We start from the raw sequence: 13,255 nt of genomic DNA on the forward strand, positions 1-13,255 counted from the left end.
AATAAAGAAAGAAGTAATGTATATTGTTGTAGTCACTATTCATAGAGGAATAGAATTCGGAATTTACGCGGAGTTTCGTGGCAACTTGATGCACAGATCTTGGGCAAAACTTTTAAACGTCAAAACTTGGAAAATTCTTGGAAAATATATGGTTTATACTAAGCACATGTTAGTTCAAGTTTATTCCAACTCTTGCCAATGTCTTATCAAGTTTTATAAAAACACTCCAAGTCATTCATATAGCATAATTTCTAAGCCATGTCAAAAAATTTCAGGAAAACAGAAATTACTGAAAATTCAAATAACCCTTTGCTAATTTTATACTGAAAGTTTTGAATTAGTTTGGCAAACTGGTATGGATTGCATGTTCTAATATTCTCAAAACTAATTAATTGTTTTGTTCACTTTGTCGCCAAGTGTACAAAATTTATTTGGCGTAAAATGGCTATGCTCCAAAATTTATGAAAAGATGCAACTTAAAAATCAAGGAAGTGGAAAAATATAAATAAAAATCTAGTGATGCCTTGGTCAATGCACAGAAAAAGTCTATTGCAGAGATGAATCGAGGATTGGGTGGCCGCTACACTAAAATGGTAATAGTTTCATTTTAATAAAGCACCGTGTCCCTATGGAAACTAAGAAACTGATCTCAATAACTCCGCCCAATTTTCCGAGGCTCTATCAAAAAGAGGAATGCCAGAGAGAAAGGGATCCGGGGAAAAAAGTGCATCACGAACTTGGAGCAGCGCGGATTATGAGAATAGGAAAGTGAAGAGAATGCCAGGGGATAATTGGTTTCAGTTACGACTTTTCAAATGTGGTGAAAAAGATTTTGCACAGATTTTATGGTCAAGAATGAGCACATTTAATTTGTGAAACCATCTTACTCCCTCACAGAATTATTGCACGAGGTGGAAATTGACAGACTTTAGTGTACATCATATGCGAAACTTGTTGTAACATAATTGGCTAGTAGTGTTTTTTGACCAAAAATGTTATATTTTCAAACTTTACCTGGCCAATTTGTTATTCCGGATTCAAGATTCAAAAATAAAACTAATGATGATATTGAAATAATCTCCGTACGATTATCTGTATATCTATGACAGTTTGCTGCATTTTTCTAATCATATCAAATAATTCAAATTTAAATATTTATTTTTTTGAAGGTTGCGGGTTTCCTGTCCTTTTCTGTTGTGTTCTGGATTTTCCCCCGTATATGAAAACAGAATATGAAAAAAGTAACACAAGTCTGATTGTTCTCTATCTCAGTTTTTCTTATGACTGGTAAACACTGGTTTCGTAAAAGATTGTTTTAAAACATTTCGTGTTTAAAGTCTCACTGTCCTATGAAAACATAGCAAGTACTTTACAATTCACTGAAAACAAGAGTATAAGTTTAACTGTACTTTGACGGAAACGGCATCTTAACTTGAAAACATATTTTAATGACGAGTAAAAATTTCCGGAGACATGTTGATTTGGAGATTGCCTACAGAAAATATCATATCAAATATTGTTTGGAAACGGTCTCGTTTCCATTTCTCTACTTAAGTTGATTACAGTATTCACAAACTGTTATTTTTACAAACATTCGCATGATATGAAATAAAATACATGACACGTGTCTTGCCATTTTGCTTAAATGAATCAGCCAAATAGAAATAAAGTAACCAGCATTTCAAGTGATAGTGGAATAGATGCAGTGGAATGTAGTAAACTGAAAAAAAAGTTCTTCAAATATTTTTCTGAGCTTTTTGGGTATTTTTACAATGAACAGAAACCTGCTAGAATGTGAGGAAAGCGTTTGACGTTTCAAATATTCTTGTTTGCATATGAACTATTTCAGTCTTTTTTGTATCTTGTTAGTTTTTAATCACTCGATAAGCTTACCAAAAGCTTGCGTTTAGATATGAAATTTCAACGGTTCTATGGCCATCTACATTATTCGTGCTGGTGAATAAAAAATAGAAAACGTTTTCGTACAACTCAAATTCCAAAAATTTGAAGAAGTAACGCTTTGTGCTCAAAAAATATGCTCGAGATCCTTGAAAAATATGTTTGTTTGTATCAGTTCCAGACTCCAAGAAACGGTTGGAAAATTTTGTCCTATTTAGACACTGAAATTTTATTTCCTCTTTCTTGCATCCTGAGTTTTATGAAGCATTCATTTCGCGGAGGTGATAATGATAATAACTCCAAGATGTCGTATTCACGTGAAACTGAGAAAAAGTCACAGTTCTGCTTTCGTCTGCAATGTGCACAATCATGAAAAAAATGGTCCATATCTTGGAACATGTTGGAGTGAAAAAATCTGCGATGTGCTTTTTAATTGTTACTTTTTGATGATAACAAGGTTCTTTAATAGACTTTGGGTTGGTTTTCAGAGAATATTTTTGTGATAATAATTATCACTGATAACACGACTTGTTTTGGCATACTAAATTTGAAAGAACGATTCAGCATTTATACCTAAGCTGCACTTAACTTAACTTCTAATTATTGGTTTAATCCGACACTGAAAAAAATGCCATTAATGCAACTACGAGTTTGATCAGCAAAAAAAGGCAAATGTTTGAAATGCTGGTAATTTGTTTAGAAACGTAGTTGCTATTACACCCAGTCTTTTAATGTAGAATCTCGTTTATTGCGCGTGTTCAAATGTATCTTTCGTTTCTGATGAACAAATATAATATGATTTCATGGTCAATAAGAAGTCAAAATCTATTAGAAATGCAATGCTCATTGGTACCCACATATATTTTCTCAAATGAGCCCCTCAAATATCACAAAATTCACATTTCTGATTACTAGTCTAGATTACTGTAAGAGCGCGGTGACAATATTTTTTTTTAATTTTGAAAAATGTCCTATTTAGCAGTTTAATTTTTTTAAAGGTTTCTAGTGACAACTGTGCTTTGGACAATGTCTAACGAACAGAAACAATGTACTACTTGTGGCAGAAATAAATTTTGATAATGTGACCGTGTAACTGTAAAATTTTTTGAATATTATTCATTTTTCAGTGGGTAAATTTAGAGATTAGGTCACTGGTTTAATTTGTTTAAGTCAGCCGTGTAAGTTTATCTAAAAAGTGTAACAGTTGTGACCATCTGAATAACTTTTTCAAAGTTTAAGTTGAAGTCCTTTTGGTTGTTTAAAGTAATATTTTCGTAATTTTCAAATGCGTCACAAAAAATATGACCTACTTTATAGCACTTCGGTACAACATTTCAAGTTCAAGAACGCCCATCCCAAAAAAATGCATGCCCAAACATGATAGATGCAATCGAAGTACCATAAAAGTCGGTACAGTCCAAATTCCACAATAACATTTTCTTTAACCGATTCAACTTTCTACTTCAAACACGTACACATACCTTGTCTCTCATGTTTCTGAGTTTTCACACCTTCTTTATTGAATCCTTATCATCATAACAGGCATGCCAATATTACCATCTTTGATCTAACCGCCTCACCGGGACTCGGGCCATGCGCGTATCGGTTTTTTTGAAAAAAAAAAACGAAAGGGTTAGGGAGGCGTGGAAACTCGTAAAATCCCAGTCTCCGATTTTATCAGTTTATCACTACGGTCATATTAATAGTGATGGAGAACGACTGAAAAATGAACTTTTTCAACGAACCATGAAATTTTTTGTTTCTCATTTTCCATTTACATCATTTCTCAATGTTTCTTAGAAACTGTTGAACACTTTCAGGGTCAAATATGGTTAACGAACGAAAAGACTACATCAGTATTGTGATACTTTTCGTTGTGAATCTTATTAACAACGTGGATAGGTATACCATTGCAGGTAGCTTTTTGTAAATTTACATAAATTCCATGTCAAAATTCTTCAGGTGTTCTACCCGATGTGCAATCATACTATAACATCAACGACTCTATGGGAGGAATGATTCAGACAGTTTTTCTGATATCATTCATGATTGGATCTCCAATTTGTGGATATCTCGGCGACAGATTTAATCGAAAATATGTAATGCTGGTCGGCATCGTCATTTGGCTCATTTGCGTTTGTGCATCTACATTTATTCCGAGAAATGTGGGTTTTCAATAAAAAATTTTGATGATAGAAAAGATTAGATTTAAACACAAACCTATCATGTCGGCACCAATTTTTTGAATTTGTTTGGTCCAAGTTATTTAAAAAAAAACACGGCGGTCGTTTTACAGGCCAATTACGCTTACAACGTGAGCACATCGGCGTAGAAAACTTGGTTAAAAATTGAGAATGGAGTATAAAATTTTAAAGAAATATTCTATAAACATTTAAAAACACAATTCTTATAAATGTTTTTTTGAGTTGCAGGAGTCTACAATAAAATTGTAAGAGTGTATTTTAACTTTTTAGTGTTTTACCGAGAATAGATCGTTTGTCAAAATATATTGACTGTGTGTTTTAATGGAACTTTTTGTGAAATCAAATAGAATCAAAAATAACATGTTAGGGTTACGGTAATTGAGTATAGCCTTATAAAACATGAATTGTGTGGCACTTTGAAATAAATGGAAAAAAAGTATATTTAAACACCATGTCAAAACTTTTTTAGCATACAGAAAATTGTTAACTAATCTAATGCGATTTTCAAAAAAACAAATTATGAACATTGTTAATTTTTTTTAAAGTACTCCGAGAATAAAGTAACACGGCGGGTAAAACATAAAGTCTTTATTATTTTTCTTTGTGAATGTTCTTAGAAACATCCCCAAATTGACAATCTTCATTAATGAGATTCTGAAATAGCTGTATTATATTTGATAAGATAACATTTTCCAACAGTTCAATAAGTCACTTCAAGACCAATATAATTCAGTAACTGATGCTATTGCTTTTTGAAAATTAACAATTGAAAGAACACTGCTTCTTTTTTAATATATATAAATTTGAATAGTTTTAAGCACTTCTCAGAAAACAACACATCTTTTTTTACTAGTTATGGCTGCTCTCTGGTCGCTAGTTCTACTTTGATTTCTTTTCTGTGATAAAACATTTCACACCTTTTTCTATCGAGTTTATTGTCGCCGGTACGCGTTTGATAAAAAACAGAATCAAAGACATGCCGACAGGAAAGGTTGAAGCTAGAAATAGGGAAACAAATATTCACATGTTCAACGAGCATTAATCAAATGCCCTAATGGAATAACTTTTCAGCTTTTCCCCTTGTTTCTGTTCTTCCGGTCCCTGGTTGGAATTGGAGAAGCGAGTTATGTGAACATTTGCCCTACAATGATCAGTGATATGTTCACCTCGGATAAGAGAACAAGAGTGTACATGCTTTTTTATCTTGCGGTTCCAGTAGGAAGGTTAGTAGTTATTCAAAATACTGGTATGACGTCTTGTAGGTAATTTTGTCGACAAGTTTCAATTTAAAAAAACGCTTTAAACTATTTCAACATACTCCAACTACTTACTGAATTTTCCGTAAAAACTATAAGCTCGGGTTCGATCTTGGGCCAGTGGCAAAAGTGTACCAGACTTAGTTCGACTTAAATTAGTTTGAAACAATACATAAGATGGGTTAAAGTTGGAAACGTTTCAAACCTAGTATTGTTTTCAAAGCTTTGATTAGGCTTGACCAACTTCTAAGAAAAGTTTATAATTTTGTGCAAAATCTGAGCGTTTTTCAAAAAGTGTAATAACTTGTGAATAATTTTTTTAGCATGCTATAGAGTATTTGTTGAATAAACTTTTTTTAAAATCCAAGTTGCCAAGAAACGCCTGACGCAAAGAAAAACTGTCTCTAACCCTATCAAACATGCATGACATACTAATTTCAGTGGACTTGGATACATCATCAGCTCAAACGTTTCTAGTCTCACTGGCTCATGGCAATGGGGTGTCCGTGTGACGGGTATTGGTGGAATCGTTGCTCTTCTAGCTCTTCTGTTTATGGTTCATGAGCCAGAACGAGGTGCCGCTGAGAAATTGGAGGGAAAAGATACTACTGTCAGGCCTTCTACGTCTTATTGGAAAGATCTGAAAGTGCTGTTAAAATGGTATTGAAAATGACGTTCTTGGAGATTAATTATTGTTTTTAAGCCCAACCTACGTGGTAACTACATTGGCTTACACAGCTTTAATATTTGTCAGTGGAACATTGACATGGTGGATGCCAACGATTATTGAATACTCGGCAGCCTGGACAAGAGGATACAAAAGTATTAAGGAGCTTCCCCTGTCTTTTAAAAATGAGTTAGTTTGAATGGCTTTAGCCAACTCTAACATCAACATGTATTTCGAAATTTTCAGAACGGGTCTTATTTTTGGTCTGCTAACAACTGCTTGTGGAATAATTGGAACTCTTCTAGGAAACCTTCTTGCTCAATGTTTTCTGTATGGTTGGCTCGGAGCTTGGAGCAAAACGAAACGTGCTCATTTAGTAGCCGCAGGGTGTGGAGCTCTTATATCTACGCCATGTTTAGTTGTCGTTTTTGTATTTGGTCACAGCAGTGAACTGCTTACCTGGATCATGGTTGGAGTTTCCATCACTGGACTTTGCTTTAATTGGAGTTTGAATGTAGAAGTTTTTAATGTGAGTTCAAAACGGAAAAAAAGGATTATTAAGAATATTCATTTTTTCAGCAAATTGTGGCTCCAGAGAGGAGGAGTACTGCATTTTCATACGTTACTTTGATCTCACATTTGTGCGGTGATGCATCAGGACCATATATTATTGGAGCGGTAAGTTGAAAAAACTAAGGAAAGTGAAAAAAAAACACCAAAATACTCTTGATATCTTACTAATTGATTTTATTAACAATTAAACCTCTTAAAACCAGAAACAGTGAGTATTTGAAATTTTAAGTTAAAAAGAAAAAATCAAAAAAAAAACAGAAGGAGAAAATAAAGATTGATAATAAATTTCGAGTTTTGGAACAATTTTGAGCCAAAGTAAACTAGAGCGATGATCGAATTTTCGCTTCCTAAAAATTTTCCACTGAGTTCAAAATAAAGATTTTAACAAGAAATTGAAGCAAACTGAATGCAAAAGTATTGTCAGATATCCGATGCAATCAAGTCAAATCACCTTGATTCCCCAGAATGGGATTACAAATCACTGGCGTATGCGTCAATGCTTGCACCAGTAATGATGGGTATTTCCACAGTACTCTATTTTGTGGCTGCTATTATTTTTAAGCGGGATGCACGAAGACTTGTTCGAGAAATGAGTGAGTTCAAGTTTACCCAATCTCTTTCATAATCCCCAAATTCATTTTTGTGACTGTCTCCTTAAGACACATTTTCGTATGCACTATTTAATTTCAGCTCGAAACGAGAGTGATGATCAAGAGAAGTCGTACACAAACGGCATTTGGGCTGACGACTGTCTTACACATTCATCTAAATTCTGATCATAATTTATTGATTTTTATTCTTCAATCTGTTCTTGTTGTTTTTTTTTTCAAATTATTATTTTCATATTTTCTGTCCCTCGTTGTTGTGTCATTCTGTTCTTTACTCTGAAATCTGCAACTTTGATGCCTTCAAAACCGTATTTTCTATTCATGTATTTTACAACTTCCTCCGGTCATTTATTCGCTAGCAATTAAACGATTATGTTCTATACTTTCCTAGACACAACATACAGTCACAAAAACATGACAATATTTCATCATTCTTTTTTTGTCCTCACAAGAACTTGCTACACTCATTTTTCGTTTTTTTTTCTAAGATGACAAATGTGAACTCACAATCAGTACAAAATTCTTACAGATATGTAAGTAAAATGTTTTTTCAGAATTCAAAGTTAGTTGATTTCAACGTTATGTAAACTACGGGGTTGGATCCAATCGCATTTTCTTCTACTAGTCTTGTATTTAATTTCTTCAGTTCACTAGTCTATAACTCACCTGACAGAGAAATATTCTGTCGTAGTGCATCTAACCGACCTTGCAACTTTCAAATACTTTACAAGCCTTACAGTTATTTTAATTTGAAAATCTAAACTTTTTTGCATTTGTGTTGAATATCGTCCTAGCACGAACTGAATGATTGCAGAAAAGAATAAGTGTCAAAAAATTTGTCAAATTTAAAAACTCTCATATGAAACGTGGCTTATTTTTAATTTTTATTTTTTCACTAATGATTCTCCCTTTCTTTAAAATCAATGATTGGAAGTAGCATAAATGAATAAAAAAATAAAAATTATGACACGTGGTAGTTTTTCAAATTTGATAGCACACTTTTTTTTAATAACAAGTAAAATTTGAAATATTCAGCCTTCATCTTAAATGAATTTTATGTTGAATATATAACCTTTTGACAAATATGAAATTGTTGATACGAAAAATTACACTACGGAAAGAGCACTTTGAAAGCCTCCTAACTAAGATGTCGGAGTTACCTATACTTTGGAATTTAGCACGGAATATTTTAAACAATTTACTGATTAGCGAGAAATTGAAACAAGAAAGTTTCACAAGGGTACGACCATTTTCAAAAAAAACCACAAAATCTTAGCACTGCTTCTATGATCACTTTTCTTTACACGAGCCATGTTGTAGAAAAACTAAATGAATTGAAATTAAAGGTCTCATCGTCACACGTCATGCACCATCCCAAAGAAACGCTTCTTATCGATTCATCTAATCCTTCTTACTCCCACCTCACCGAGTACCGTTTTGATAACCTGAAACGTGAAGAGTCTCGATCGACCTCACTTTTTGGCGACAGGAGAAGAGTGATGAAAATCCTGAGTGGATTTTCCCTCATTATTATTGTCGTTTTCATATTTGCTACAAGTCATGAACAGGTTGCGTTGTTAAATATTAGTCAATTTTTAAAAATTAAGTTTTCAGGCGCTCTCTACCACTGGAGACCTCACTTCGGTAATTTAAGTTAAAATTTTTAACATCTCTAAAATAGCTTCAAACTTTCAAAAAACTATTCATTTTCAGAGTACTCAGAGTACTACACATGGAGGTGTTGTCTTTGTAAGTTATAAAAAACAGTTGAAAAATATAATTTGGATTCTTTTTTCAGACATATCCAACTACAAGAAAATCTGTAAGTTTCAAAAGTCCAAATGGCTTCTAGGTTTTTTATTTAATTTATTTAAATCTTTAGAAACCAAATTAGTTCAATTTGAAACATTACCAAGATTTTCAATGGTAAAAATTTTTTTAAAAAATTCTAATGTTAAGTTTATTTAGTCTTTGATTGTAAGTCATAAACATTATTCATTCTGTACACAATTTTCAATTTCTTGTCATCATTCTTTTCGATAATTGATGTTTTTGATGGTGAAATATTGCGCTGTGCAGAACAAATTTAGTATAATCAGATCATTTTCTTATAATTCCTAATCAACTGAACTACAGTGCTGCCTTTGTCTCAATTTCAATTTTATTGACTCCAGTTTTTCAGCCCGGTAAAGGATGTGTCCTGAATTCGCAGAGATCAACGCCTAAAAACTTGAAACAGTACACTGGAAACATTTCAGACGCTTGTTTAGGTTTGTTTTTTTCTAGCTTCAATCCTCATGACTCTTATCACTTGATAACCATTGTCATCAATAACATCACTTTCAGAGGTAAACTTAACTTTTGCAAACAGTTGCAAGCCAAACAGCCCACCCCTATCTCACATTTAGAGTATTTAACACCAGCAAAAAAAAACCAAAAAATGATGATATTGTAGTTCGGCGTGAAAATCTTATAATAAGCGGATCATATGGTGTGCACTGTGTTGATCGCGTCGTCTACAAACGGTTTTTTTATAATATGAATATAATGTCTTGTTACAGCCGGAATAAAATCAAGTAACTGTAAGACATGGCTAATGACAAATGCGGTGATTTTGAAATACTCAGACGATGTTGTCAGCAATTGCCCTTCGATTTTGGAATTTGTGAATAAAGTAAGAAATTGTTTTGTACTTGGATAAAGCAATGACAAGTTTGAGAAAATCTAAAACAGTTTAAATGTTTTCTGAACCTATAGAACTGTAGAAATCCTTCCTTGCTTCTATAAAACGTGTGATGAAAAAAGATGTAGATAACTTGAGCTGATTGGGTATTTACCCATAATTTCAAATTAATCGTATTCATTAGAAATTCAAAGATTTGCTAGAGCTATATGTACCTATTACATCCTACTTTGTAATATCTATCTGAAAATCAAAATCAGTTTATTTGTTTTTGAAGTATAATGTAAATACAGTTTTTTTTTAAATATTATTAATATGTGTTCTAAAATCAAATAGTATCACAGTTTCATTTCAGACATCGTTATCATGTTCGGGTAAAAGTCAGATTCAATATATGTATCCTCAGAGTGATTCTGCGTCAAGTGATTGCAATCACTCTTATGACGTAAGTTACTTTTATAGGTTTTGCCATTGATGGTTTAATTCAGTTCAACTCAAATGCTCTGAACAGAGCAATATATAACTTCAACTACAGCAAGACCTTAATCTCCACGTCATATGCCAATACTCCTGGATTCGCTATGTATACATTTTTGCTGAAGATTGTAGGTGGTACATTTCTTCATTGACCATTTCAAATATTTTAGATGAACTGTGTCAACAAAAACGGAATAAAACTTGACGCCGGAATTCTCAACATTTTTACGGACATGACCTATATTGATTTATGTGAAAGTGATGTTTTCATGAGCTCGTTTCCAGATACTCTGAACAAGCTTATTGAGGCGGGGTATATTGTCAAATTTTATTTCCTGAATCAAAATTTGCAAGATACTCAAAGTAAGTTCTAGGAGAACAACATTAGCTTCATAATTATCAGTGTTTACAGAAAACGTTGAAAACGTACTAGCTGGATGTAAATACATGAATTCAAGATCGTACTGCGAAATTGTAGACTGGAGCTATCATTCGGAAAATCCTAATGAGTTTGAAATTTGCATCCCAGATTCACAGCCCAGTGGGAAGAAAGAAGACTTTAATTGGCGTGAGTGAACATATAAAGTGATGCATACGGTCGCTATTTTAGATGTTACAGAACTTCTTCTAATTATTGGTATACCTTGTATAAGTTTGACAATTTGCTGCATTGCATTTTTCGTTTGTTGCTTGAAATGTGCTAAACTGAAAATGGCAATGATGAGAATGAATGTATTCTCAAATGATACTCACCAAAATCCTGATGAAATGGAGCTGAAAAAGAGATGGATCGGGATGAGAAAGAAATTCAATAAAGATGTTGAGAATGGAAGTTGTAAAGAGTTGTAAGTCACCAGGTTTTTTGAACAATCGATTAAAAAATGAGTTGTTTAGAAACACCCAAAAATGGTCTCACTTCGCATCGGCGAACAATTACATGGACATACAAGCATTGGCAAATGCTAATAAGTAAGTTTGATTTTCATACCGTACTTTTACTTTAGCATTGGCAAATATGAATAGAATGGGAAGACATCCAATGATTTTATTATTTTACAGAAAAGATATATGGGAAATTGACACAAAAAATCTGCTCGTCCAGGAAGACCATCTCCTTGGAAACGGTGCATTTGCAAACGTCTATAAGGGAATCGTAAAAGGAAAAATACCACTACTAGTTGTAAATAATAGTCTCAACATGACCGTAGAATCAGAAAACAATGGTCACTATGAAGCTGCCATCAAGAAGTTACCAGCCCATGCTGACGAGCAGAACCATTTGGATTTTTTCCATGAAATTGATTTTATGAAGCGTTTGGGCCATCATCCACATGTCATCAGCATGTTGGGATGTGTGTCAAATCCATATGAGCCATTGATCGTGGTGGAGTATTGCGCACGTGGTGACCTGTTGAAGTTTTTGAGAAGACATAAAGATTATGTGCTGATGGTGAGTGACCTTTCCATAAACCGAATTACCTCGGAAAATGTTTTTAGAATCGTGTACATATTGAATTATGTATAAGTATATACAAGTTCAAATTAAAACTTAGACCGAACATTGAGATTTCAAAAATCAGTTTCCAGAACAAAACAGACGATTGTCCAATTGAAGCAGACATGTGTCTCAGAATCAAAGATTTGGTTTCTATTGCTTGGCAAGTTGCCGATGGAATGTCATACCTGGCATCAAAAAACTTTATTCACCGTGATTTAGCTGCCCGTAACATTCTGCTCACAAAAAGTTTAACTGCAAAGGTAACCCGATTATTCCGTTTTAGTTCAGTTTTCACAAACACAGTCATTTTCCAGGTTAGTGACTTCGGTCTATGTCGGTATATGGATTCAGCACTTTATACCGCAAAGGGGGGCCGTCTCCCCATCAAATGGATGTCTGTAGAAGCATTGAAACTGTACGAATTCTCCACAAAAACTGATGTTTGGTCGTTTGGAGTGTTGTTGTTCGAGATTTTCTCCATGGGAGATGTTCCGTATCCAACAATACAACAAGTAGATATGCTGGAACACCTTCTCGCTGGTGGCCGCTTGTCACAGCCATTGAAATGTCCGAATGAGATGTAAGGAATTTGAAATATTGTATTCGGTAAAAAAAAAGAACCCATATTTATTCCAGATTTAATATCATGCAGAAATGTTGGGCCGAAAAGCCTGAAGACAGACCAGAGTTTAATGAAATGAGAGGAGAAATCACAGTGATGTTGAACTTGGACGATGAAAGTTATGGATATCTTAGCGTCGAGTCACAGGGTGGTCCAAAGTATACACAATTAACAATGCAAGATTCAAAGGTGAGGGAAATATCAGAAAAATATTCTCCAATTGTCAATCTAACTTTTATTTATTTTCCTTCACTCCAAATAACTTTACAGGAAACAGCTCCATGCTCCACTCCTGGAGGATCACAAGATATGGACGAAGACGGGGATTATGATAGTGGCTCAGAAGGCCACTCGCAAGGAACTTGTGCTCAGCTCGACCAGGTTTTGACTGAGAGATTTGGTGAAGAACAGAAGAAGGAAATCAAGCAAATCTTTTGTGAGATCACTTCGAAATCAATGCGAGGCAAACGCCGTCAATCGAATTCTACAGTCAGCACGTATCAATCTTGATTTTAAAATTTTAATATTCTCACTAAATCTACTAAACCTTGATTATTTTTCAAGCTACTTCTCAAAAAAAATGTTGTCCTCATCGATCTCGTCCATTTAGTTTACAAAAAAAACCAATGTCAGACTGATATTTTTCACATTTGCTCTATTTGTGTTGTACACTAGCATTCCTCACTGATGCGTCATTTTCCTACGTTTCCCTTTTAGCATCAAGTATTCCGCGTTTCCTTTTATAAAATATTTTGGATTATGTTATTC

At 33.8% G+C, this 13,255-nt stretch overlaps 2 protein-coding genes and 2 non-coding genes across 5 annotated transcripts; 3 read left to right on the forward strand and 1 right to left on the reverse strand.

Annotated features, from left to right (window-relative positions):
• Positions 1–3,278: 3,278 nt before the first annotated feature.
• On the reverse strand, positions 3,279–3,423 carry F09A5.13. The gene has a single exon (NR_072355.1). It is a non-coding gene; the product is annotated as an Unclassified non-coding RNA F09A5.13 (non-coding RNA).
• A 64-nt stretch (positions 3,424–3,487) lies between these two features.
• On the forward strand, positions 3,488–3,620 carry F09A5.12. Its single transcript, NR_072356.1, has one exon. It is a non-coding gene; the product is annotated as an Unclassified non-coding RNA F09A5.12 (non-coding RNA).
• Positions 3,621–3,713: 93 nt separating this feature from the next.
• On the forward strand, positions 3,714–7,664 carry spin-3 (Major facilitator superfamily (MFS) profile domain-containing protein). The gene is made up of 9 exons (NM_077780.6): positions 3,714–3,815; positions 3,862–4,064; positions 5,175–5,326; positions 5,801–6,019; positions 6,063–6,215; positions 6,273–6,555; positions 6,606–6,704; positions 7,024–7,192; positions 7,290–7,664. The coding sequence occupies exons 1-9, from the start codon at positions 3,728–3,730 to the stop codon at positions 7,373–7,375; spliced, it is 1,452 nt and encodes a 483-aa protein (NP_510181.3). The 5' UTR covers positions 3,714–3,727; the 3' UTR covers positions 7,376–7,664.
• Positions 7,665–8,571: 907 nt separating this feature from the next.
• On the forward strand, positions 8,572–13,252 carry F09A5.2 (Putative tyrosine-protein kinase F09A5.2; the record flags this gene model as incomplete). 2 transcript variants are annotated; one of them, NM_001373547.3, is made up of 17 exons in its annotated part: positions 8,572–8,775; positions 8,822–8,851; positions 8,921–8,956; positions 9,006–9,029; positions 9,390–9,477; positions 9,769–9,881; positions 10,246–10,335; positions 10,379–10,495; positions 10,538–10,730; positions 10,780–10,935; positions 10,987–11,212; positions 11,262–11,336; positions 11,427–11,817; positions 11,955–12,125; positions 12,180–12,445; positions 12,502–12,676; positions 12,758–13,252. In NM_001373547.3, 17 exons carry the CDS (start codon positions 8,572–8,574, stop codon positions 12,995–12,997), a joined length of 2,595 nt encoding a protein of 864 aa, NP_001359563.1. The 2 variants fall into 2 exon arrangements, with proteins under 2 accessions (NP_001359563.1, NP_001360730.1); NM_001373546.2 differs by having other exon boundaries at positions 10,978–11,212; positions 12,758–12,997.
• Positions 13,253–13,255: the final 3 nt, after the last annotated feature.

This window comes from Caenorhabditis elegans, chromosome X (assembly GCF_000002985.6).
Source record: "Caenorhabditis elegans chromosome X".
Taxonomy (NCBI): Eukaryota; Metazoa; Nematoda; class Chromadorea; order Rhabditida; family Rhabditidae; genus Caenorhabditis; species Caenorhabditis elegans.